The sequence below is a fragment of the Ambystoma mexicanum genome, chromosome 14 (genome assembly GCF_040938575.1).
Source record: "Ambystoma mexicanum isolate Mex_15411 chromosome 14, UKY_AmexF1_1, whole genome shotgun sequence".
Lineage (NCBI taxonomy): Eukaryota > Metazoa > Chordata > Amphibia > Caudata > Ambystomatidae > Ambystoma > Ambystoma mexicanum.
Window position 1 is genome coordinate 546,699,165 of NC_090940.1, and position 27,777 is coordinate 546,726,941.

The 27,777-nt window shown below is 48.5% G+C and overlaps 1 protein-coding gene across 7 annotated transcripts in view; it reads right to left on the reverse strand.

The window, feature by feature from the left end:
- Positions 1 to 27,777, reverse strand: part of ATXN3 (ataxin 3) — a 616,356-nt gene that overhangs the window by 447,658 nt on the left and 140,921 nt on the right. For 6 of the 7 annotated variants that reach the window (XM_069637843.1, XM_069637844.1, XM_069637849.1 and 3 more), the window contains 2 exons: positions 19,574 to 19,738; positions 18,152 to 18,196 (listed from right to left, as the gene is read on the reverse strand). In XM_069637843.1, coding sequence (XP_069493944.1) covers positions 18,152 to 18,196; positions 19,574 to 19,738 — 210 coding nt within the window. Of the gene's footprint in view, positions 1 to 18,151; positions 18,197 to 19,573; positions 19,771 to 27,777 lie in introns of all 7 variants that reach the window. The other variant, XM_069637845.1, reaches the window with a different exon arrangement.

A 27,777-nucleotide genomic window follows, 5' to 3' on the forward strand; every position in this document is an offset into this window, starting at 1 on the left:
ATGTTGTTGCTTCTCCCAGAGGGGGAGCCCCTTCCCATGAGGCCATGGAGGTGAGACTGCTACCCGATAGTCCCCCTAGGGGTGGTCGATGGGAGCAGGGGACGACTATCCAGGGAGAACGCAGTATTCTTCCCATCACTCCCCTTCACCTAACCCTGCTTTACCTTGCCATCCCATGTGCATATGTCATGTACATAGTAGTAGAGTTACTGAGACGAAGAAGAGGCAGGTCCACCTTAGAGAGCACCCTCAGGAAAATACTGGGACAAGGAGGAGGTGCGGAGGCATGAAGAGCACTCCTGAAAATACTAAGAATCAGTCTAGTGTTTCAAGAGTTCCGATTGGCCAAAGCCAATACAAAAGAGAAGCACCGAATCAGACCCTCCCAGATGGATCCATGAGCCTGGAGTACATCCAGCATTGAGCAGAGGGGAAGCCGTTCACCAGGACGTGAGAACGGGAGAAGAGGCGTCCCTACACGGTCTGCAGTACCCCGGCCGACCGGAGAGCTGGACGAGCATAAGTCTGATGGAGCAGAGCCGACATACCGGGTGGTCGTCGAGAGACTTACCACCCATCCAGCACCAACCGCTGCGGGACCGCCACAGTAGTTGCATTAACAGCGAGAGCATGAGAAGCTGATCGGATTAACAGAAGTGCTTGCAATCGGCAAACAAGACCCGACAAACACCATAAAGGTACAGGGGCTGTTGAGGGGAATAAGGGAGGGCAAGAGGGGCTGGGAAACCAGGGTAGGCGACATACATAACTGTAGAGACTGCCTTAAGTACTCTGAGACACAATAGTACCTGGCAGGGTAGTGGACAAGGTCCATCACCAACAAGATCTAAAGAGGAAAGGAGGCTCTGGGACCGGAGAGGTCGTCGCAACCACTCTTGCTTGTCACAGTACCTGGCAAGTAAGTAAACCAAGTCTGTCAACAAAGGTATGGGACCTGCAACCAAAATAAGAAGCATGAGAAGGCCTGTGGAAGGGAGTCATTCCCCCAGCCTTCTTGAACTGCGACAAAGAGCCCTAGCAGGACCTGGGACAGGGAGTCATTCTCTCAGGCGAAGATCCCACCTGCAACTGGAAGTATAGTCCATTGTACAGAAGAAGCGAGCCATTCTTCTGGACCAAGATGATCCACAACCTCTTTAGGATTAGTTACAAATGTAAGGGACAGAATTAGGCTTTTTTCCCCACACGGCGGTGGACTCATTTACTTGGACTGAATCCTTAGTTCCTTAGTCGAGGCAGGGAAACTCCTTTTAGAGTTAGGGAGAGTTAAGTCTCCTCTTCCCTTTGGATAAAATAAATGTGTATCCCAACAATCATGCCCCCTGTCTGTCGGTCTCCTCCTTCTGCACCCTTACACTGTTTAAAGTAAGTTTGTGACAATATTTCCCAGAGGTTTTGTTTGCTTGGTGTGTATTCTAAAGGCTTAATACATCATTGTATAGGTTTGTACTTACCGGTCCAACTGGAATTAATGGTGTTCTGTGTGGATGCGCTGTAGCCCTAGACTCCACTCACAGCCCTCTTGAGTATGCCTTGTGCCGCTCTGCCATCTACCTTTACTGGATTTTGCTAGAAATCAGTGTCTTCCCTGTTCACCATGGTAGGTCAGCCTCCCAAAATCCACTCTGGGTTGATTTGGGAAATCCATCTCGACAGGCACCCCTACCTCACACCTGCTGTTTGTCTGGCTTGTCATGGGTCGCTTCCACCATTCTTTGCTTCATCTGAACATTTTGAGTTGTATGGCAGCCTCTTATTAGCCCACCGAGCCGTCCAGAGCCATTTGGTCAGGTTCCTACATCTTCCTGGGTTTTAATTGCCATTGTCTTTATTCCGGCCTGGTGGGTCACACTCCTGGGCGGTCACTTGTTCTTTCTTTGGGTTGTGGGGGTCACCATTTGTGCTCACCAGGTGGTTTTCACCTTTCCTCAGCTTAATTTTCTGGCAATACCGCCTTGATTACTTAAACCATGGCCCACGGCTACACTTCAAATTTACCCTCAGGGGTTTAGACAGTCCGTGGTTGTGGGTTTCTGCTTTAGACTTCTAAATGCCCCCAATCCAACTTTGCTTCTTTAATTGGGGCTTCAGTGTTTTACGAAAGTGGAAAAGGAGCAGAGAGGATATCCTCTGGCATTTTATGGGGTTGTTGCAGTCTTCTCCATGCCTGTGGCGGAGGAGAGTACTGAGACTTAGCTGACTTTTCCCCATAACCTTGGCTGCGCCTAGAGACTTTGTCCTAGGAAAGCCAATTAAATTACTTTTAAAAGATACTTACATAGCACTGGCAATTTTCATGCACTCCGGAAGTTTGCTACAAAAGTCTAAGTTCAGTAATTACTTCTGATTGTATTTTCAACGTCTTTGTATTACGCTCCTGTCTAATGAACGCCAAGTTACATTGTATACCTATTTTTACAGACTCTAATTTATGGGTGCTTTATAAAATCCTATGCGTCTAGTACTCCTGATGTTTGGTGACCCTCTGTGCTTGGCTATTAAAGTGGTAACCCTTTTCTCCCTCTGGGTGCCGTATGCAGAGTATGTATGCTACTGTGTACCTAAGGTGTACAAATTATTGTGACTATTTTCTGTATAGCATTGTGGGATCTGATCATGACTGTTTAAAACGGAGGCTTTCATTATCTATGGGCCCCTTTTCATCCCACTCCTTAAATCGATATGTATAGTGTCTCCCGCTAGGTAGTGGGCTTACATGTTGTATTAAGAATGGGTAGGGCATTCACTGACCATTACTGTTTTTATACATACAACAATTTGTGTTACTATGGGTCTGGTCAAGGAGTACTTGTGTTAAACATTAACATATATTCTATGTATGATTTCATTTTAAAAGTGTATTTCTTGCAGTACTCCAGTATGGTGCATTCTTTGCAGGCAAAAGTGGGGACTACATTTACTTCACTATCAGCCATTTCTGCCTCCCTTGAGTTAAGCTTGACTGTTCTGCCACAGCTATTAGAGCGGCATAGACTACATTTTGGCAGGGACCCCGTTATGCCATTAAGTTAGATGGTTTCACACACTGCACCAGAGGGCTGTCAAAACATCTCCCAAACACTGGAGTTCAGGAAAAATGATTTGAAGGCGACCAAATAAAAAGGGCTTATACTAAAAATAAAACTGCCAATCCTTACGAACAAGTTAGAAAATAGTGTGGGATAATGTTCAAGAAAAGAAAGAAGTATTCGTAAATATGTCAGGATGTTATAGTGGGTCTCCCTTCCCCACGTTTTTAGCCTGAGACAAGGCAAGCCTCTTGAGCACAGCACACAACTGGCCTTCCCCAGCACAAGGCTATTCATCTCAGCGATATCATGATCTTCGGTGGCCAAGTCTCATTCACACACTCTTTTTTTTCCAAGAGACTGATATATAAAAATAAGAAACAAAAAGTTCCTCTTAACAAATACGGGGATTCAATCCCTTTCGGCGATATCTGGACCTTCGCAGGAAGACTTTCTGCAAAAGTCACTTTCTTCTGAGGGCCTAATGTATCCAAACAAACAAAAGTTCCTTCTGTGGTCTTGCACCTTGGGCAATTGCTCTTCACACCTAGGACATCCCCGCGCAGGGCTCGGATACGCTTTGTAAAATGGGCCACCCTCCATCGCGTTCACTACGGCCTTCTTTAACAGTTTATGAATGTCTAACAGTTCATGATTTGCTCATTTTCATCAAAAGGAGTGGGTTCTTTCTCCTAATTTTCTTTTGGCATCCCTCTGCCGGGTACACACTTGCCTTATTCCACAGTCACAATCGGCATCCCTCTGTCGGGTACACACTTGCCTTATTCCACAGTTCACAATCCCATCAGAAAACAGGGTTCCCCTTCCCCTAGTTTTCTCTCACCAATGGGTCAGAGACGATTGCACACAGTATTTGACATAACCCTTGTAGGACCACTCACGCTGCCCTTTCCTAGGGCCTTCTGGTACTTGCAGTTTTGGTACAAAGGAGGGGGGGCGGGGGGAGAAATCAGCCAAATCTTTTGCGTGAGCACCCATGTGGTGCCGGACCACTCTGCAGCTTGTCTTTCCCCAGCGTTTGTTAGGCAAGATTGGATGCAGTACCCTTTGGGAGACTGCACCAGCCATGTCCTCCTGGCAATAGGTAACCCAACCTTTGGTCTAAGTCTGTACTACACAAGTTGGTAGTAACTGAGCAGCCAGGCTTATCTCCAAGAGGTGTCAGAGTGAGCTGTAGGGTTGCAACAGAGTTTCACAGTAACAAGTATCCAAATGACACTTACACAAGGTTTCTTGATTAAACAATTATTTCTCAATTTAACAGTCAGAATGAATAAGCCTTCTTTATAAGAGAGAAAATATATAACACTTAAATATACTTCAAACATACACACTCAGCTTCGATAAATCAGTAGATACCCATTTGAGATGGAACACAGACTTCCTACACCCTCAGATGACTTCAATAACTAGATATATCACGGATACATTAAGAACAATACTGAGTTTGGTGTCAAAAGGAAAAGGTTAGGAGAAGAAACAATGGTTAACCAGTGTCTCAAACAGGTAAGCACTTTTGAACCCCCCAATGCAGTGTAGATTAACCCTTTCCCAGCTATACAAGTAAAGAATGTATGACTTTTTGGAGGGATAAGAAATATGATATGGCATTTATAACGCGCCTGTACACAAGTGTTTCAAGGCGCGGCAAGGGAGTGGAACAGAGGGAAGACAGAGACAACGATCTTACTAGGCCAGGTGACATTGATATCACGCTAGTGCAGGGGAGGTGGGGGAATTGGAAAAGTGGGAGGGGACGTGCAGTACATAGGATAACAGTAAATAAATGGAACAATACGTAGGAACAATAAATAAGAAGTGCGGCCAGCTGGTGGCAGGTGCATGGGTATGTGCTGGTAGGGAGCTGTAGGGAAACAGAAAATGCCCCAGAGTACAGGGGTTGCCAGGGGGGCAGGCAACTGGCAGGGAGGGGACCTGGGCCCGAGAACAGAGGGTAGGCAGGTGACCAGTGCAGTTTCGATTTCAGCCAGGAGTTCAGCAGGGGAGAGAAGGAGAGAAAGCAGAAGCAAAGAGTAATGTCTTGAGGTGCTTCCAGAACCGGAGATGGCGCTCCTCAATTTTCAGGGAGGCCCCAGGCGAAGAAAGATCTACCACCAACTCGTTGCTTGGAGAAGCGACTGACCCAGAGGGAGTTGAAGGCGGATGAGCGAAGAGCTCAAGAAAGAAGATACTTAGGAAGAGAGAGTTCAAGGTGTTGACAATGCAGAGGGTTTTGAACTTAATCTTCGCAGCCACCGGGAGCCAGTGCAGAGATTTCAGTGAGTGAGAGAGAGAGAGAGTGAGAGTGTCATGATGCCTACCTCCAAGGAGCCAGGTCCGACCCAGCAACCCCAGAGGCAGGCATCATTCCCCCCAGGGAAGTTCCAGCGGGCCCAAGCTGGGGCCCTTTGGACGCAGTTCTGGCGCCTTAGGCGCCAGGCTCATGTTGGACCCCAGTCCTGGCGCCCTAGGCGCCAGGCTCATAAAGCTGGACATGTGTTCAAGTGTTTTAGTGTGCACTTACCTGATGCAGACCATGCTGCTACATCCAGGCCCTCGAGGCCTGAATGAAGACTACTTTACCTGTGGGACTACTTTCCAACCGGGTGTGGTCGGGGAAGGATACATACCTGATCGGTGGAAGGATAAATACCTGGAACTTCTTCCAAAGCTATTTAAACCCCACCCGAACAGCCACACGTGCTTCGCGTTGTTCTGCATCTAGCAGCTGGACGCTCACCGTGTCTGCTCCTGGACTTCAGCCACGCCTGTCAGCATCCTGGGACGCCTGCAAAGGGTAATAAGAAGAGAATTGCTGAGGAAGAAGGCCTTACCTGCTAAACCTGCATCACGGAGACATTTCACCGACGATCCTGAAAAGGAAGACATTTTTAAAAAGCATTTCGCTCCGATCGCTGCAGCGCTGCATTTCACTCACCTTTCTTGGGCGCCTCCATCTTCAGCAGCGATCATCCGGATCCGCAGCCACTTCCCAGAGCCTAGAGAGAAAAAGACAAGAACACAAGGTGAGAGAAGGAAGGGAATAGGAAAAGCTCAGTTTCCTTCTAAGACTTACCTGTTGGGTCATTCCCATTTCATTTCGGGTCTTGCTGCTTCCAGGCATTTTCCGGACCCCGGCCCCTATGGGGAAAAAAGACAAAGACATTAGATGAGCGAATGCAAAAACATTACCTGAGCGCTCATCTAGGACTTACCAGATCTTTACTGTAACTGCACGTTTCACTTCGGGTCGGCGCCATATCTCCGGCATTCCGAACCCCGGCCCCTATGGGGAAAAGACATCAACATTAGCGCTTTGTTGCAAGAAGTCTCCAAAGGAATCTTCATTCATCACCTGAAAAAGACAATGAACATTATTATTTAAAGCTGAACTTTTGAACTTGCAACAGAACTTTTACAGCGCCTTACCAGTATAATCAAGCTTACCTAAACTCCCATTCAACCTCAATCCAGTGAAGTAACTGGGTTCAACGCGCCCCTGCATCAGAAGCAGGATGGAGAGCTCGTCCTTTCAGACCCTAAGGTGAGACTTCACGGGGAATCGTGGAAGGGTATCGAGGAGGGTTGGAAGGAAGTGGGAGGCTCGAGCATTATTCCGCCAGATTGTAATACTCCCTTTTCACGTACAGGAGGATATTCCTGCGAGCCAGATTAGCCAGAGTTGAGGGGCCCGTCCTATCCATCTTCAGAGCCCTGCGCTTCACCATTGAAGAGGCATCAGCACTCGAAACCAGGCCAGCGCCCCCGTGGGAATCAGGTGAGTGAGAGAGAGTGAGAGATTGAGAGATTGAGAGAGTGAGAGAGTGAGAGAGAAAATCCCTGGTCTTAAGGACAAGTCTCACAGTCCTTTTCTAGATGAGTTGCAGAGGGTGGAGGCTGGTAGATTTAGAAAGAGGATGTTGCAGTAGTCCAGTCTAGAGAGAACCAGAGCTCTGGAGACAGTGAGCTTCTGGGGGAAGGCGAGGAAAAGAAGACTACCTCTGAGGAGGTGAAGCTCGTAGTGTGACTTCTTAGAGACGTCCAAGATGTTAGGAGAGAAGGAGAGTGTGGAGTCGAAGATGACCCTGAGGCTTTTAGCCTCACAGGTGAGAGCAGGAAGAGGGCCAGATCAAAACACAAAGTGAGGTTACAAGACTCTATCAGGGAGCCAGGACAGCCAATGTCAATTGAGCAAAGTCTAGGGGAGCTGAAGTTCTTCTTGAAGGTTAAGTAAAAAGTCTTGCACAATGTTATAGAGTTTTTGTTGAAAAAGAAATCACTGTTGGGCCACAGGCTGGGAGGCTCTTGAAAGGCAGAGCTGCAAGCAACTCTACAAAAAGGCAGTAAATGCAAGTCTCAACTGAGAGCCAACAAACTACACAGCAAGAGGTAAGTACTCCTTAGTTCACAGTACCTTAGGTTTGAAGAAATTGGTTCCAGCTGGCTTCTGTTCCTGTTGTAGTATGGCAGATCCTGTTGTTCCTGGGTCTCAGTCATGGGGATAAGAGGAGGACGTCTGGGGACTACTGCAATATGCTTTGAAGGTTGGCGGCAGCAATGGGCAAAGTTCAAGATCAGCGGCACTTCGAGGTTTAAGATTCTCACGAATAGCACCACCACGGTTCTCGGATACCTTGCTTCTGGGGTCCAGCACTCTGTTCCCGTAGCTCAGGCTTGGTTAGTCCTGCTTCAATGGAGTCCGGATGATCTTCCTGGCGCTCGAGTCCAACTTAAAGACAAAGCACTCGATTCTGGTGTTCCTCTCCTTGGCATGCGGTTCCTGCAGCAGCAATGGAAGTACAGCCAGCTTCGAGAGGATTTCAAGATGGGTTAGTCTTGGGGTCGATTGGTGCCACCAACCCAAGGGGAGAAGTCGTCCTTTGCAGGGCTTCTCTAGTCGAGGCGAATTCGGAGCTTCAGCACTGCACTAGGGCTTCACCGGCTCAACCAAAGGTCCAGGAGTTGTAGCAGGCGTCTCTTCCAAGTTCTTCTTCGGATTCCTTTGTCCAGTGGTCGACTGCCTTCCAAGCAAAAGACCTCACCTTTTATGCAGGTTGCTCCCATTCATTCGCAGCCGGGCTGCCACTCACACCGCATGGTGGCTGTCCTCCAAGGACAGACAGCCAGCCAACCTTAGGGTGCATTCTTGTAACCAAAGAGATTAAGCACAGGGAGTTTCAGGAACCTTCCTCGCGTGCCAGACAAGCTGGAGCCAGAGGCAGACTTCACCAGTGAACCCTGCCAAAGACAAAATGAACAAAGGGACCAAACCTGGTTTGGCGCGCAGAATAAATCTCAAGAATGACTTTCCAACAAGAAATGGCGAAGAAAGAAGACCGCCCATTTTATTACAAAATGGGCACACTATGGGTGCTTTACTGCTGCTGCAATTGCAGCCCATGGTAGAAACACTCAATGCTAGGAAAAAGTAAACCACTGCCACCAGCCATTCATTGTAGAAAGGGTAACACAAAATGTTACATGAGAAACTAGACAAAGGGGATACTAAGTAACCCCTCCAGCACCCTATTGTAAGATCGTGTGGGCTGTGTCTAGAAAGTTACAATTGTAAGTAAAGTGAATTTCACTTCACTGCTCTTGAAAACAGTAGTTTAACCAAGAGAAGGTATTTAAACCCTTGAGAAATCTCCAGGACTTCCCTGTGCTACTGCACTGAAGGGGCTATGTAAAAAGATGATGCCTATGGAATTTGTCAGACTCCAAAACCTTAAAAGAGACAGTGTTCAAATCAATGAAAAATACGAGAGAGGGGAAAAGGTCTCTCTCTCTCCAGGATAATTTTTAAAAAGTCCTAAAGTCCAGCAAAAGAACTGGGGGTCTCTAAGGTAGAAGGGGATTAGCACATTTCTGAGAATTCTCTTTAACAGTTCTTTATGTACAGTTCAAATGGATGTCTTTTCCACACTTTCACCGCTAGCAACCTTCTTTTGACACAGACCGGTTTCACAGTTTCTCTTCACTCAACGGCTGCATTGAAGGCTTTGTTTGAGTCTTTTGCTTCACCACTGGGTCTCACCATTTGTCGGGCTCGGACCCCTCTCAAAATTCAGCAAGAAAGCTTCCCTCTGCTGGGCTCGAGCCTCCTTCCAAAGTTCACAATTTTAACAAAAAGGTTTTGGGACTTCTAGTCCCAGAATGCACTGGTCTAATTGTGCTCCCACTTCGTTGCTCCCCGAAATGGCATTTTCTTTCATTGGGAGCTGTGTCATGACCACTGTGAGGGGGCACACGTTGTGCCACAAGCAGGCTCCCGCCAGAACCCTGAAGGCCTTAAAACCACTGCAAAAGGGCTCCTAGAGCCAGTTCTGTCGCCTTTGGCACAAGGCTCATATGTAGGAAGGAAGGACTGTTCAAACTAGGTCCCATTTTTGTACATGGGCCTTTAAATCCAACATGGAAGCACCCACACAGCCTAGTTCTAAGAACCAAGCAATGCGGTCTAGTGTTTTGGGTGTGGCAGGCATGGGACTACTTTCCCTGGTACTACTTTACCTGGGCTATATAAACCACACCCTGACTTCAGAACACGCTTCGCGTTATTCTGCAACCAGCAGCGTGACGCTCACCGTGTCCAGCTCCTAGTCTTCAGCATCTTCCTGTTGTCGAACAAGAACAAGATTATTCTGGCTTACCTGAGAAAACACCATCCAGCACTCAGCATCTCAACCGGGCTGCAATCTGTGGAAACCGAGAGAAGAACAAACATCTCTCACCTGTGAGTACTAGCTTAAGGACTTCCGGCGAACCTCTACCACAGCTGCTGCTCGAACATCGCGACCTGCAATAACGAGAAAATATTAGAACGCGCGCGCTTCCAAAACATCGAATTCCATCAGTCTTATCTGAATTCCAATGTGCAACGCCGCGCTTTCATCCGGAGCACCACAGCAACATCTGCAAAGGAAAAAGACACATTCAGGTTTGCTTTCAATATTAAACAACCGCACAGCGCTGTACTTGCCTTAACGGATTCCAGGGGCCTGTTTTTCATCGCGCTCTCATCCGCTCGCAGCACCACAGCGGCCTGTGAGGAGAAGAAGAAAACACAGGTTAGCTTTAAAAGACAATAAAGGCGCTGCGCTTCGCACTTTCTCTTAACTAGAAACGTGCCTCTACATCCGGCACACCAGCATCAAGACCTTCGCACCTGAAAAGAAGGAGATAAAGACATTAACAAATTCCCACCATAAACAGAACCAAGACTTACAATTAGGAACAAGTTACTTACCTGTAACTGTTGTTCTCCAGCATGGGTCTGGCATGGATTCACATGCTCATGAATATTCCCCGTCGTCAGGCTGGGAATCCTCGGTAAAGAAAAAACCAGTATCAGTTTCGTTTCTGATCTGTCTTTCGTAGTAATAACCAATCACTGGTCTCTGCGTCATACTGACCACAGCCAATGACTGCCCTCTACCTAAGCACCGCCTCTGGCAGCCATCTTCAGATTTGGAAGCACGTGAAGTGGCAGTATGACCAAGTGAAGAGCCGCAGAGGGGTAGGCGGGAGGGTTCGCATGTGAATCCATGCCAGACCCATGCTGGAGAACAACAGTTACAGGTAAGTAACTTGTTCCTTCTCCAGCATGGGGTCTGGCATGGATTCACATGCTCATGAATAAAGAATACATAGCAGTACACACATGCACAACCACGGGAGGTGGCAAAGGCTCAACATTAAGCATCACATCAACTCAACATTAAGCATCTTACCTCCTCACCAGGCTCACCTCAGGCGAACAGGTTGCGCAGCACTGCTTGGCCGACCCTGGACTCCTCCCTGGAATCCCGGTCGACGCAGTAGAATTTCGTGAAGGTGTGCGTCGACCTCCACGTAGCAGCCCTGCATATGTCCAGCAGGGGCACACCAGATAGGAACGCCGTGGTAGCTGCGATCGCTCTGGTGGAATGGGCTCTCGGACGGCCAGGCAGCGGTCGGTTTGCCAACCGGTGACAGCACATGATACAGCCGGAGAGCCATCTGGAGATGGAAGCCTTCGAGAGAGCCTTCCCCTGATTGACAGGTCCAAAGTTCACAAAGAGTTGTGACGTCTTCCGAAAACCCTTTGTGCGGTCCACGTAGAACTTCAGCGCTCTAGCTACATCCAGCGAGTGCAAAGTCCTCTCAGCCGGCGACGAAGGCGACGGGAAGAACACAGGTAACACCAAGGGTTCGTTGAGATGGAAGTCCGACGGTACCTTGGGCATGAAGGAGGGGTGCGTCCTGAGCACTACCCTCGTGTCGTGGAAAGTCAAGTACGGGGCCTTGCAGGAAAGGGCCTGGATCTCTCCCACTCGTCGTGCGGAGGTGATGGCCACAAGAAAAGCTGTTTTCCACGATAGAAACTTCAACGGGGCCGAGTGCAGAGGCTCGAACGGAGGTCCCATGAGCTTGGTCAGCACCACGTTGAGCTCCCACGCCGGGGCCGGAGCCTTCACCGGCGGGAACGATCTGAACAGTCCCTTCATGAACTCTTTCACCAGACGATGAGACCACAAGGACGTCCGGCCCGTGGTTCTGGTGTATCGGGAGATCGCAGCAAGATGAATCTTGATGGACGCATGTGCCAGACCAGCTTTGGCCAGCGTCAGCAGGTACGGCAGTACTTGGGGAGCCGTAATCCGTAGAGGGTTAATCTTCTGTGCGTGGCACCAGACAGAGAACCTCTTCCATTTGTGTCCATAACATTTAAGAGTCGAGGACGCCCTGGCCTTTGCAAGAACCTCTCTGCAATCGGCCGGTATGTCGTATCCTCCAAACTCTAGTGCTGCAGGAGCCAGGCCTGCAAGTTCAGCGACTTCGGGTCGTGGTGGAGGATGGCGCCTCCTTCCCTGGAGAGTAGATCCGCGTCCGCCGGCAGCTTGATCGGCGGGGACGCTGACAAGTCCAGAAGGTCCGGGAACCATATCTGCCTCGGCCACGCAGGTGCGACGAGGATCATCCTGCACCGTGACCTCTTGAGCTGGTTGACGAGCCGGATTAGCAGAGGCAAGGGAGGGAACGCGTAGAGGAACAGGCCCTCCCAGGGGAACGAGAAAGCATCGCCCATGCTCCTCGTCTGGGGAAACCTGCTGGCGAACCTCCGGCACTTGGCGTTCGTCGCCGTCGCGAACAGGTCGATCTGGGGTGTGCCCCACCGTCGGAAGAGGAGATCCACCAGATCCTGCCGTAGTTCCCACTCGTGGCACGAGCGCAGCTCCCTGCTGAGTGAGTCGGCGATGGTGTTTCTTATCCCTGCCAGATGAAACGGCACCAGAAAAATCCCTTGGGCGACGGCCCAATGCCACAGGTCCTGCGCCTCCTTGGACAGCGCTGGGGACCTGGTTCCGCCCTGTTTCCTGATGTAAAACATGGTGGTGGTGTTGTCGGTGAAGATCCTCACCACCTTGCCCTTGAGGGACGGAAGGAAGGACCTGAGGGCCCAAAACACTGCACGGAGCTCCAGGACGTTGATATGTAGGGACTTCTCCGTCGGGAGCCAGAGTCCCCTTGCGTGCAGATTTTCGGTGTGCGCTCCCCACCCTTCCAGGGAGGCATCCGTGGTCACAGTCTCCTGGTGGGCTGGGGTCTGGAAGTCCATGCCCGCCGTCAGATGCGCGCGGGTGCCCCACCACCGTATCGCTCGTCGGAAACTCTCGTCGAGCTTGATCCTTTCCTCGAAGCTGCCCGTCGTCTGGATCCAGCGCGCATCCAGGAATTCTTGCAACGGGCGCATCCGGAGCCTGCACATGGGAATGAGGTAGATGCAGGAAGACATCATCCCGAGGAGGGACTTGATGGACCTCACTTTGGCCGCGTCGGCCACCAACATCCGTTGCACCTTGCCCAAGATGGTCCTGGTCCTCTCCTCCGACGGGGAGGCCAGAAGGGACACTGTGTCGAGCCTCGCTCCCAGAAATAGTGCGACTTGCGCGGGCACCAGGTGGGATTTGGCGTAGTTCACGGAGAATCCCAGGTCCGTGAGGAGTTGGACGGTCCTTGCCGTGTGGACCACGGCGAGCTCCCTCGTCTTGGCGCGGATGAGCCAGTCGTCCAGGTAGGGGTAGACGTGGATCCCCTCGCGGCGCAGCTGCGCCGCCACCGGTGCAAGGCACTTGGTGAATACCCTGGGTGCCGACCGTAGTCCGAAGGGAAGGGCTTTGAACTGGTAATGACGCCCTAGGACCACGAATCTGAGGAATTTGCGGTGCCCCTTTAGGATGGGAATGTGGAAGTAGGCATCCTCCAAATCCAATGACGATAGGAAGTCTCCTTCCTCCAGCTGACCCAGGACGTGCTGGAGGGTGACCATCCGGAACTTCTGCGCCTTGATGAACTTGTTCAGACGTCGCAGGTCCAGGATGGGGCGCCATCCTCCCGTCTTCTTCTTCACGAGGAAGTATCTCGAGTAGACTCCGGAGCCCCGAAGCCTCTTTGGGACGAGTTCGATGGCGCCCTTTCTGAGCATCGCCTTTACCTCCAGGAGAAGTTGAGGGACGTGAAGTTCTTTCCTGGCCACGGGGGGGACGCGCGGGCACCTTCTTTGAAACTCGAGCGCGTGGCCCCGGGCCAGGGCGTCCAGCACCCAACGGTCGGTGGAGATGGACTCCCACACGCTGACGAAGCCCGCCAGCCGGCCTCCCACCGGGGTGCTTCGGTGGGGGCCCGACCCCAAGGCCGGTTCAATCCTGCTTGGACGCGGCCTTGCCGCCTTGACCTCCTTGGCGACGACGGCGGGGTCCGCTAGACTTGCCTCGTCCTCTGTAGGCCTCTTGCGACGACGAGCGGGCCGCTTGACGGTAGGAAGCGAAACCGCCGCCGGAACTTTTGGAGGCGCCCTTGCCTCCGCCGCTCCGAAAGGGCGTCCGTCGTTGCAGGACTCCAAGGGCCCGGGCCGTCTCAGTATCCGCCTTGATGGCCTGAAGGGAATCGTCCACTGTCTTCCCAAACAGGTTGTTCCCGTCGAAGGGCATGTCCAGGACTCTGGTCTGGACGTCCTGCCGGAAGTCCGTAGCTTTGAGCCATCCACGACGCCGAAGGCAAACACCGTTGCCCAGCTGGCGGAATCCAGTGTCGGCGATGTCCGTCGCCACGGTGATGGCGTGGTCCGAGGCCACCTCACCTTCCTGCAGGATCTCAAGGGCCTCCGCCCTCTTGTCGTCCGGCAGAAAATCCAGCAGAGGAGCCATCTTGTACCAGAGCTCCCTGTCGTAGCGGGCCACGATAGCCAAGGCGTTGGCCGCTTTAATCGTCGTCGCTGCCGACGAGATGACTCTACGCCCCATAGTATCCAATTTCTTTCCCTCGCCGTCCGGCGGGGAAGTCGATGTGGAGGCCGCACCCCCCCCCCGCTTTCTTCCTGGCTGCCACGGAGACGACGGAGTCCGGGGTAGGCTGCGCCCGGAGGCATAGGGGGGCCGTGTCCGGGACCCGGTACTTTTTCTCGTACCGGTCTCTTCTAGCTGGCGTCGTGGAAGGGTTCTTGAGGAGGGAAAGGCCCTCATCCCAAATGTCGTCCAACAGAGGCACTGCGAGGACCGTCTTCCTCTTGGCCTCGCGCCGCTGATAAAGGAAGCCTTCCTTTTTCTTCTCCTCAGGGCAGAGTTGGAAAAGCTCGGAAGCCCTGGAGATCATGGAGTGGAAAGATCCGATCTCGTCGGGCGGAGAGGCCCTGGTGGGAGGCGACGACGGAAAATCCTCGTCGTATGCCTCGTCGTCCGTACCCGTCGCTGCCGTGTCAGTCCCCGTATCATCCCCTCGGGTGGACGGGGAGGAGGGCTGGAAGGGGCGCGACGGTTGAAAAGGAGGTGGTGGATGGATCCTTCTTTTCTTGGTAGGGGGAACACCAGAAGGTCCCGGTTCTGGATCCCCCGACGGGAGAGGTTCCTCCGTCGGTAACGGTAGCCTCGTCCTTATCTCGGAGCATAAGGACTGTATGGCCAACAAAATGGCCGCCGAGTTGTCTTGCGGCGCTGGCAGAGGGGAATCCGACGGGCGAGCAGGGGCCCCGTCGGTATCCTCGACGATGTCGTCGTCGTCACCTGCGTCGGGGTCCATTCCGACGGGCTGGCCTTCTTCCACGCCTAGGCCGTGGCTTAAGACCTCGATCAGTTCCTCTTCTGAGGTTGAGGCCGACTCTACGACGACGCCCTGCCCCCCCTTCTTCCCCACGGAGGGTTTCACGGGGGTCCTATCGATGGGCACAAAGGAAGACTCCCTCCGAGGAGGCAGGGAGATTCTGGGCCCTGAGGCCGCCACCACTGGTGCAGCCACCACAGGCTGAGCCAGGGCCGCCGCGACCATTTCGATAGAGGGCTTGGTCGGATGGATCAAGGCCTTCACCACCTTAGGTGCGCTCACCGCCTTATCCTTGAGGGAGGGGGCACTGCCACGCTCCTCCTCTGCCTTAGAGCTCGACCGGGGCCTCTCCAGGAGCTTCGCCGGGTGCTCGGCCTTCCTCTTACCCGACCCAGAGCGTTGGCTCGTGGTTGATGGTGCCGGGGAGGGTGCGCCCTGCCTGGCGCCCGCAGAGCCCGACCGTTCGGCGCTCCCGGTGCCAGCGGACTCGCGGTGCTTGGCCTTATGTTGGGCCCCCGTCGCCGGGGCGCCCTCAAAGGTCTTAGAAGACCGCTCGGATTTCTTCTTCTTCTCGCCAGACGGGCTCTTACCCTCCAGCCAGTTGGCGAGACGTTGATGGCGGTCCTTCATGGTCCGTTCCGACATGTTGCCGCAAAACGCACAGTCCTTCTCCACGTGCGTCTTGTCCTCATGAAGGCAGTAAAGGCAGAAAGAGTGTTCGTCCTCCTTGAAGACGTTCTGCAGCTGGCATCCAGGGCAGACCCTGAACAGCTTTCCGGGCGTCGAGCTTCCCTTCTCCTGGGCCATCTCCGAGACAGGGCCTGAGAAGCTTCTGGAGTCCTCCGAAGTGTAGCTCGACGAAATCTTCCCCCTTGAGGGGCACAGATGAATCCGACACGGGTCCCCGTTGATCGGATGTAGGATCGGTGGAGCTTGAGGCTCTTTTGACCGAAAGAATCGAAGTTTTTGTAAAAAGCGCGAAAAAATAGCACTAACGCTCGAGAGCAATAGCACGAGGATCCCAACACATGAACGTGCGGTAAAAATCTGAAGATGGCTGCCAGAGGCGGTGCTTAGGTAGAGGGCAGTCATTGGCTGTGGTCAGTATGACGCAGAGACCAGTGATTGGTTATTACTACGAAAGACAGATCAGAAACGAAACTGATACTGGTTTTTTCTTTACCGAGGATTCCCAGCCTGACGACGGGGAATATTCATGAGCATGTGAATCCATGCCAGACCCCATGCTGGAGAAACAAACCTACCTGCCTACCAGCAGATTCGGGGTCACAGCAGGCCTGGGCCCAAGGAAGGCGTACTGCACCAGTGAAGCAACTCGGGCAGCTCGCCAACAAACGTCAAGCGCCCCTGCACAAGTAACGCATGACGGATAGCTCACCCTACAAATAACTAAGGTGAGAAAAGAACCCAGTGGGAAGGGAATCGGTCAGAGGGGGGTGGGAGATTCACCCATTAGAGACAGTTATCACAAATCCTCCCTTCTGTAATTGCAGATTCATTATTCAGCACTGGGCAACTACACATCCAAGGTTTCAGATCTCAGAGCCTTCCAGACGCCACCAGGGACACCAGGTGAACGAAACAAGCTGCAGGAGCCAAAAGGGGATGTTAGTAGGAGGACAGTGTCTCTCCCTCTGTCCTTCAGAGACCTGGGTTCGTCTGCATGGCCCAGGAGAGGAGATTAACTGCTGGGACCACCAGGCAAAGCCAGCTGCTCCTGGTCTTGCCTTCTGGAGAAATAGTTTCCACATCCACACTGCAATCTCCTCTCTAATAGCAGGGACAGTGTTTGGGCGATTTTCTTCTCCTCCTTCAGGTCTCCTAGTGTCTCTCCTGCTAACTAGGGCTTCCTACTGCTCTCTGGTACCTTCCAGCATCCCGACTCGGTCACAATGCGGTTTCTGCTTGCTGCTTTTATACTCCCAGCTAGAGTGGACTAGAGTCAGGTGTGAGTAGTTGTCCCTCCCTGCCTGACTCTGCCTGACCTCATTGTCAGGACAACATGGGGATTCCCCGTAGGAATCCATGGCACATTGATTCCCATCAGTAATCCGCATGACTCCCATCTGCCTCGTCCCAGACCTTGTAGATTTCAATAGGGGAATGGGATTATGGGAGTTGTAGTGTTGTGGAGAGGCAACATTCGAATTGGAGTTCAGAGATAATTTTGAGTTCCCCCGTTTTCTCCTTTTCCGTAAGGGAAAGTATTGGGGGTGGGGATGGGATGTTGGTGGCAATAGCCCATAAAGACTGCCTGGATATCGCGTAGGGGTACATCAGACAAAATGGGATACCGCGGCTCACCCTCTCGCAGTCTACAAGGACCCCCTCCCCAGGTGATCCTCCCTCGCTTGTCTGCCCCCAGGGTTGGGATCCAAGAGCAATGGCCCTCCCGTGGCCACCTGAATAGAGGATCCCTGGGAGAAATGCATCAGGTTTCTCACAGCGACACAGTAAAATGCACCAACTAAAGTGCTCTGTGCCGACTTCTGCAAAGTGCAGCAGACTAGATGAAGGTAGAAGAAGCAGCCACCATAACCTGATAGAAATCATTGAAATAAACGAGAGGATACAAGTCTTCAACAAAAGGCCACTGTGCAGTCTTCAGTGTTTTAGGAGGAGGCAGAGGAGCACACACCTGAAGAGTTCTGCTTATAGAACTTTCCCCCACCTCACTATGTAATGATTATCACAATATAATGGCACCAAAACACTAATGGTAGCCAAAATTTTAAATCACTTAAAAGATGTTCATAAAAACAGTAACTGGATTAAAAATGAGACTCCGTGAGACTCTGTCCTTATATAAATAAGGGGCACATTCCTTAGCCTGAAGAGCTAAGGTTAGATGGCGAACACAAAGCACAATGTTTTGGATTAAAGGGCTATATAAATAACACATTATCATTATCATAGTTTCACAAAATACATTAGAGATATGTTGCAAATAATGTATCCTAAACCATGTCAGCAGTACCCACCTGAATTGAGAAGAAGCCACTGTCATCCATATTTCCAGACGGTTGCTGTTTGGAACAAAAAAAAACATGTGGTCAAGGTACATCAGGCGAATTTCCCCTTAAAACTTAGTGCTTGTTCAGGACAAAATAAGTGCAGAAGATGGATCCTGCCATTGGACTTCTATAACTTATAAATGGGTCAAGGTACAGTGTGAAAGGACCGCTCATTCCGTCACCCGCATGCATTATACAATCCAAAATCCTAAAAGGTGTAGCCTTGGAAGTATTCTATGGAATAACTAAACGGCAACAGGCAAGATTAAGTAATACCAAATCTGAAGGGGCTATCATTGATGGACAGACTGCAGCCTCATCAACCAGGCTTAAAGATCAAGTCAAAACATACACATATTAAGTTTCTATGGCATCTAAATGTGACATAGCTAGCCTCCGGTAACTCCGCAAATTCCGGACAGTGGAAAATAGGACAATCTGCCTTTGAAGGAATTAGCATCCAGCAAAACTGGAGGCAGAGGGTATGATTGCTGGAGGTTTTAGAGTCCAAAGTTAGTTATGAAGTTATGGCGAGGGTATCAAATGGTATGAAAAACACAAACTGAATTGTAAGGAGAAAGCACAATAACTTTGGGCTTTTGTCTAGGCATTGGAAAGGTGTTTGCCAGGCTCTGCCATAATGGCATTGGTCTCCTGTTTCCACAACAGAAAATACATGTAGTTGTGGGTGAAGATATAAAAAGGAGCTGGGAGGGGTTTGGGGTAGCAGTGCAGGGGAAAGTGGTATGGGGGGACCCCGCAGATCAAAAACAAGAAATTAGAGGTGACATTTTGATGCATTTACTTTGAAGTAAACTACTTCAAAGTAATTATTGCAGTGGAAATAACATGAAGGCATGGTACTAACTGGCCATCAATGGTAGCAGCCTCAAAAGGGTACGGGTACCTGAGCATATAATAGCAGTGCCTAGCAAATGCCTAATACTTTAACACAAGCCAAAAGTGTTGGCTTTGCCAATAATTGTTTTTAACAGGACTCAAGTGAAAGACATGCATAGTGCTTATAAATTGAGAAATAGGCAGCACAAAGTTTGGTGGATTGATAAAGATAGCTAAATGAGTTCCCATGAGGCAGTGTTTTGGGCGGGATGGGGCAGGAGGTGGGTGGGAATGGCCATAGGGATTAGAATGGCAATGGGAAGTCAATGGGTGGGTACACAGCCAAACACCACCCGCCTCACATGCCATTTCCCTCTAGATGTACGGTAATGCAATAGTTTTGGCTTATGCCACCTAACAGCCAAATCTAAAAATGGTATAAACCTAATCCCGCTCGGCATGGATCAAGTGACAAAGTATTGCTCGTGATAACATTCTACTGCTTCAAACATGAATACATCTATAGGAGGATCCACACACAACCATCACCTGCATAAATATGCGGTACTCTTCACTGGTGAGTCCTCCTTCAGCCATCCGCATCCTTTCTTCCTCATCAAGCTGATGTGCAATAGAAGACAATTCCACAGGACTAAAATACTCTCCTTGTAGCAAATTATTCAAGCAGTGCTGTGCACACAATGATCCTTCCTGCTGTTATTTGAAACACAGAAACAATCGATGAGCTATTGGTGATAAAGGAAAACATTGTCTACATTAAATTTGTTCTGTTCATCATGACAGGATAACATTATCAGTGCCGATATGACAGAATAACGCCTCTCGGGCCTGCTACTAAATGCCAAAAGAGGTATCCACAGAAAGAAGTTAAAAACATATGCTAGCGGGCAAAAGTACCATCTCCGTTGCTTCAGGAAAATCAAGAAACCTACGACAATTTGACATAGGACAAAAAATATACTACATATTAAATCGAATCAAGTTATTTTAATCTGTCAAAACTACATAGGGTACAAACTGTAGGATTCAAAATTGAGGGGAGTTGGGAGCTATTTAGTTCCTGCTTCTAGCCTAGGAGAGCCTGGTTAGCTTGAAACCAACAGCTACCAGGAGCAACTTTGGGCTCCCTGGGCAATTGATGCCTTACAAACATGCACGTTTCTTTAACTGTGAGTATTTGAAATGCTAATAAAGAAGAATTAGGACACATCTAAGACACATTTAAACACAATGAATCATACATAATGGACAAAAAGTTAGTGTGCATTTCATATGCAAGTTATTTGCTGTGTGCCAGATATTTGCTCCTGGTTCGCCAGAGGTAGCTCCTTTGGCTGATGCCAGACACCCATGAGCTGGTTTTAGCACCTGCTCCTTCAATCTTAATTTAGAACCCTGATATTACTGTCTTATTAAATTGGCTGCTGTGAGCTATTTCAGCTTAATAGGTCATTGGCGCATGATACTCACTTCACAATTACTATGTGACGATACGCAACTGGTCACGTATAGCAGCCTAACTCCTTTAACTGTACAGTGATGTAAAAGTAATGTGGTCATTAGTAAAATATTAGGATTAGAAGATTAACAGGTAGTGAACAACACCCTATTGAAATCAAACAAAGGTACATTTTTTAACACGTATCATCAGAAACTCGCCCCAACGCAAGCAAGGGGAGTGACTATTGGCAATAAACCTAACTGTATGGGCCATTTCAATGTCCAAGGGATTCATAGATGGCACATCTGAAGACGGTGCAGTCTACCTCAATGCAAGATGCCTGGGCTCTTGTAATGAGGAAATCATATGCAGGATATACCAAGTAAAATACATAATTATGCATTTCCTCTCTCAGAGAGCAACCCACATCCATTTGCCACTGCATGATGCAGGTTGCATTATTTTTAGGTTTAAGGGCAACAATATGCAAACTCGGTAATAAACAGCCCGATCGTGATTTAAAAAGAAATTAATGCTAAATTATTTATTAAATTGTTTCGGTTTTGTTTCGAAGGCTACTTAGTGCGTCAATACTGTGAAACATTATGCATCCTGTGGTGATCTATAATTAAAGTGCATCACACTGGCCTATACCCAGCTCCTCTCAGTCCAAGGCAAGAGCGATAAACCAAGGGAGTATTTAGGATATAAAAGCAGGTCTCTTGCCTATCTGTACCCATGTGACCAGAATTGTAAATGTTTAGTACCCAGGCATGTGATGTCAGTGCCCATCTAACATGTATGCATAAGCCAACCCAAAATTGTCAGCTTTATCAATGCGGGTAATAACAAGACTTCAGTGCAATGGACAAATGTGAGCACACATTGCATATCAGTGGCTAAAGGCACACTTGGATAAAACAGGTTTATTACACTCATTTAGGGCTACAATTAAGCCATTAACCTTGAAAAAACTCCTTAGAAAAAAACACTGATAAGCCCTAGTACATAGGGTGTTGCAGCATGACGGAGTTAGCCCAAAGAGAACTCAGGAGGGTATGTTTGGGGGGCAGGTAGTGCAATAAAAGGACTGTGGCCCTGCACCCCTAAATAAACAGACAATTGAGAAGAAATCAAATTTATTGGAAGAAAATAAGGCAGATTACATAGACACACACACACACCTAGATAAAAGGTGCACCAGTACATCCTTTATCATTACTAGTGGGAAGGACATCGTAACAGCAACAGCAGGGTCCCAGACAAGCAGCGAATCTGTCCGTTTTACGCCATAAAATCAGGCCAAGACTCAGAACAATGAAAAATAGAATGTAACAGGTAAACACGTGTCTGGCCCTTTGTGTGACCTGTACGGCTCAGGTTATGTGCTCAGAGCAGAGGAATGAGCAGCACTTTCCAGAAATTTGACTTTTGCTATTGTGAAGACGTCACATATGATAAAATGCTATTTTAATTCGAGAAACTGCAGCTACAAAAGATTGTTTCAATCACACAAAACTGACAAATCTATTTTTACATGTTTAAAATAATGCCAGCCCGGAATAATTTTTCTGTTTGGACTTCCTGAAAATCCAGTTACTCCCAATTTAACACAAAAAAATAATTAGAGTACAATACTCCTAACAAGTTCTTATCCGAAGCCTCGAGAACCAGAATTTGTTGTTAGGATCATTAGCCCTTTATTCAGGATGCGAGAAAGACTTGCCCACAACTAGGGAATGCACATACCCTTACGGTAACTGAGTCGTCCAGTGGTAAAGAGAGCCAAGAAGTCACCCTTACGGTAATGGAGTCTTCCAGTGGTAAAGGCAGCCAAGAAGTCACCCTTACGGTAATGGAGTCTTCCAGTGGTAAAGGCAGCCAAGAAGTCACCCTTACGGTAATGGAGTCTTCCAGTGGTAAAGGCAGCCAAGAAGTCACCCTTACGGTAATGGAGTCTTCCAGTGGTAAAGGCAGCCAAGATGTCGACCTTACGGTAATGGAGTCATCCAGTGGTAAAAGCAGCCAAGATGTCGACCTTATGGTAATGGAGTCTTCCAGTGGTAAAAGCAGCCAAGATGTCGACCTTATGGTAATGGAGTCATCCAGTGGAAAAGGCAGCCAAGAAGTCACCCTTACGGTAATGGAGTCTTCCAGTGGTAAAGGCAGCCAAGAAGTCACCCTTACGGTAATGGAGTCTTCCAGTGGTAAAGGCAGCCAAGATGTCGACCTTATGGTAATGGAGTCATCCAGTGGTAAAAGCAGCCAAGATGTCGACCTTATGGTAATGGAGTCTTCCAGTGGTAAAAGCAGCCAAGATGTCGACCTTATGGTAATGGAGTCATCCAGTGGAAAAGGCAGCCAAGAAGTCAGTGCTAAACTCTTCAGATAGGGGGACGTGTTAAAGGTACAGTATAACCTACATTAATGGAATTCACACACAATATATCACTTAAAATATATATATTTTTTGCTGTGTAAGTAAAACGGAAAAAGCAGTTTACAAAGCAGAGCTCTTTCAGTGTCTTTGGTGTGTGACCCCACGAGTTACAGCCACACAGGTTAGGTAGTCCAGGGTAAATTGGTGCCAGTCTGCACGGAGATACTATTGCGCCCCTCTGGACTAATCTATCGGAGAGGACACAGTCTCTCATCGGGACCAATTGAACATAAGGTCCTTTGAGATGGGATACAGAGAAACTCTTACACCAAATAACAGAACTGACTCAGTAAATGGCAAATCTTCGTCTGTTTTATTATCAATTATCTAAAACAGGGAGTTACAACAGACATCAACGGACGTGGCACAGCATTCTCTCAGTACATTTTACCAACACATTTATATACTAAACATTTGTTATACGTGACGGCATACTAAGTGGCAAATAAGAAAAACCTATGGAGGGCTGTGGTTGGCTCAAGGAGAACATCCAAGTATACTTTCTATACAGGGATGGGTTGCAATAGAACATCTACTGTCAGGTGGGCAACCTAAGCCCACCCCTAGTGCAAGTCGCCTTCAATAATTATTAGATACACAGCACCATAAGGCCCTTTGTTATATGGCCCTCTACAATTGGTTGGCATGCTGGTGCCATGTCTGGAACATTTGGTTCACTAGCAGCACGTGAGGGGGTGGCGCTGGAGAGCCCGGCCAAGATTGCTGCTCTTCTTTGAGCTCCGTGCTGAGCTCTCAACAATCCTGAGAATACTGAAATCTGGGTGATTACAATCACTAGCTAATGGTGCTGGAGCCTGTGTGAACTCCTCAAGACACCCGAGACGAGACAAGTGGGACCCTCTGGGCGACCGAAAAAAAAAAAAAAAAAAAACAGCGGTCTGGCACTGGTGGAGAGGGGACTCGGCCGCACTGAGGCAACAACCACTAGCAGCGCATGATCTCCGACCCAGGTGCCAGGAGGTGGACATGACTTTACCTCCCCACCCAGTTAGCTCAACGTCTCTCATCACCCATATCTTCTGCCATGAAGACCGTCTTTAAACTTGGGCCTGCAGTATACTCTTGTCTCTGGGAATATAAGGGAGTTTTGAGCAGGCGCTTATCATGGTTCTGGAAAAGAATGCCCAATGCTACTTTCATCCTCGGCTCACGCGATAGGAGACCGCAATTCGGCCTGGTTTGCAGCATTTAATTGTCTTAAATGAATAAAACTTGGCATGCACAGTGTTCTTTCTTTGCACCTTAACAAGGAGCGCTTCAGTTGCTCACATGTGCTGCCTTAGAGAATAGATAACTGACCTTGGCTTGCTCCAACTTTGATACCAGGCCAAGCAGCTTCATCATTCGGGTCTGCGATCTTCAGCCAATTCTTTGCTGTGCCACACAGCTCTTGATTCTATTTTCTCAGTGGGTCACAGATATCCAGCTTCTACATAATGGTGGCTTTGCCTGCAGTCTATTCACGACATATAGCCAGCTTCTATGATCACTTCATCTACTTGCGTTTCTGAATCTGTTCAATTATCAAATGACTTGCATTTTCTGCAGTGTTCTTCAGACATGCAATCTTCTTTTCACACAGGCATGTTCATTTGATTCCTTATTTCGTCATCAGTTTCTAGAAGGTTCATACATCATCTTCTTCAGCCAATCTTCTTAGTGCATCACTCTAGTCTCTTGTGACGTCAACTTCTTTCACTCAATTCTCATATTCCTTCAGGGATGCATCAGGGATGGTTTCCTCAGTGTGTATCTTTTTTTCAAAGATTCTCTGTGGTATAGTCAAAACAACTGGTGTCAAGTATGGCACAATTTCAGGCTTCCAGCATACAGGTAAAAGGGGGCGAACTTCCTGCAGAGGCATTTGGCTGCTCCTCTAAACTCCCCCCTCTGGTCGATCCATCGACCACACCTTCACCGATCTCCACATCTTGGCATCTCCTCTTGAAGAAGAGTTTCTTCGGGATCCAGATTTTCATCACTCCCTTTAAAGAACCAGCCGAGTTTAAATGTTCATCCACACTCAAGGTCACATATCTGCACTGTCCATTCGGATTGTAATACCCATCATCCTATGTACTTCTTGTGATTTTATTTTTTGGGTGCAGGAACTTTGCTCCCTCAGGTGCTATGATACTGTTCTCTATACATTTTCTGATCTGTCAACTCCTTGGATCCAAACCCTGATTTGACATAGATCATGATCTTCATTCTAACTGCTGACTTCTTTGCTGTCTTCTTATTCTGTGTAATTATTATTCTGATCACACAGAATCCAAACATCACCATCACTAGCACTGCTCCAATAAACTTGAAGATGTTTGCCATCCACTGTGGAACCCATGGAAAGAGACGCAAACCAAGTGTCATCTGCAACATCCTCGGTCTCATCTTCCATCTTGTTATGCAGGTTTGTGAGCAACATTATGGCCTCTGTCAAGGTTCCATTCACGTCATTGTGAGATGGTGTGAATGTGCAACATGATGGCCCGATTTTGGCACAAACTCCCCCTTCAATCGCTGTGATCATATCTAGGACATATCTGTTCTGGAAGGTCATTAGTCGTATGGCCCTTAATTCTTCTCTGATAGCATTGAACCCTTTTATGGTGGTATTGATTGTCTGTAGAAGCTCCCAGCGAGTGATTTGTAACCACTTTACATTTGCCATTGTCTGGATCCCAGGCATTAAGATAGTCATGAAGACTGCAGAAGTCTGGCTGAACACGTCCCTCCCCAGTCCTTGGGCAGCTTCATGTAGGCGCTGGACCCACAAGTCCAATATCGATCCATCAGGATAGCTGTCCCTCCTCCCATCCTGAAAAACGTCAACTGCAGTCTTGCAAGTGGTGTTATTTCCCACATGATTCTTTCCTTCTCTTTTAAAACATAACATCTCGTTTGCCAATGGGATCACAAACATTGGACCAGATTCATCTTCGACCCACGCCAGTAGTTTGGCATACTTAGTCCATGACTTCAAACATCCATCGTTCATTCGCTGTACTTCTTGTACATATTTCGCCTTCAGTAAGTGAGATGTACAGGACATCAGCCCTTCTTGCCATCCTTTTTTGGTTTCACTCGTCCATAGACCAAGACTTGTGTTCTTTCCCAGCATCCAGGAGATCCAGTTACTTCCATTTTATCTGTGCATTTCAGTCTCTCCATTTCCTTAATGACTACATCTTCTTGTCCTGCCCTCAGATATGTAAGCATCTTGCTTTTCCATGCAGGTTCCTTTTCCATCTGTGTAGTCTTGATGTAATTGTCCTGGAATGGAAACTACCATTTAAATCACCACCGTAGAGTGGCCCAACTTCCTTGAAACTGTCCTCTGGTCGTACATACTGCAAGATGAACAAGACACTTGACATGTTTCTCTAGAGATTAAAGTTTGTGTAGTATTCATAGCATAGGGTATGAGAGCGCAGATGTAGCAACTGTCGTCAGACATTCTCTTCCCCACACTTTTCATGTGCTGGTACCACATGTTATTAACCACATGTGCTGCACCATCTAGACATTTGTTTATCCCCTCATTATCTTCCCCTGTAATTCTCGCATTTCTCACCACTACAAGGTAAGTGCTTGCATATTAATCAAAGCCAATCAAGAAGGGTTCTCTCCTTGGAGATAACCGTAGGAGCCTCGACCTCAGTAAAAGTAAGTAAATCAAAAACAGTTCCTGCAGTAGGGGAAATCATAGTGGTCTCTACTTCAGTGGGTGTTATTTGTATAGTATAGACTGGAAACGAAGAGCGATAGAACTACAAAGTGTAATCGAGCAGGCATATATCATGCACTAAAATACGTACATCCATCTTTTGTGATATTTGGGTACTTGTAGTTTGTTCTCTAGAGCTGTATTAGCCTTCACACGTTTTCACTATAATCAATTAAGGAAAAATATACTGTTATTCCGTGCAATTGCAGTATCTCGGCAATGATTGTTGACGAATAAGAAGCCTTCTGATTACAGGGCCAATTTTAGGATCCTGTAAAAAAAAGTGCGAACATCAACGTCTCTTCCAACAAGAGCAAAATAAGCTTGAAGGATAAACACAAAAACAGTAAACACGAGCCGATGCACATCGCAGTCGGCCCACACCATGGATTTTTAACACTTGGAACAAGTGTGCACCAAGAAACGAATCTAGATACTGTGCTCGCTTCCAGTTACAAATTAAATACTGTACTTTAGGCATAACTGACTTGTCAACATATTTCTAAAGTTAATCTTCCAAAAGATTCCCAAGGCTCTAAGCAAGGGTTTGCACTCATGTTACACTATCTATAAGGAGTGTCCAACAGAACCCTAGTCCAAATGCAAAATCTGCATTACTAGTGGATTCCTTTATCGTCCTCTTTCGATCGAGTCTGCACACGCTGAAATTCTTCTTCTGGTCTTGCTTCTGGATCAGCAACGATGGAAGGTACGGTCTCGCCTTTGTACGGTTTTGTGTCATTTAAATGAAGCCAAGCTAGTCTACCTTGGATTTTTACTGCTAAGGGAGTTATGTTTATCAACAAAGGGGCCATGGGGCCGTGGCTTGTGCCACTTCTTGGTGAAATTTCGGGTTAGTATGGCATAGCCAAAAAACAGTTTAGGTGTTGATAATAGTTCTTTTGGTTTGGTTGCTGAATGGTTTTCATCTGTGTTCCGAGAACGACCCCCTTGGCGCTTGAGTTGATCTAAAGTGAGAGAGAGATGCTAGACGTCATACATGTCAAATAATTAATGTATTTATTTCCTAACAGTTTTGCTGTGCTCTAGCATCACTTCCACTCCTCGATGTAGGTGTAAGAGGCGTTCCAATTTTCCTCCCA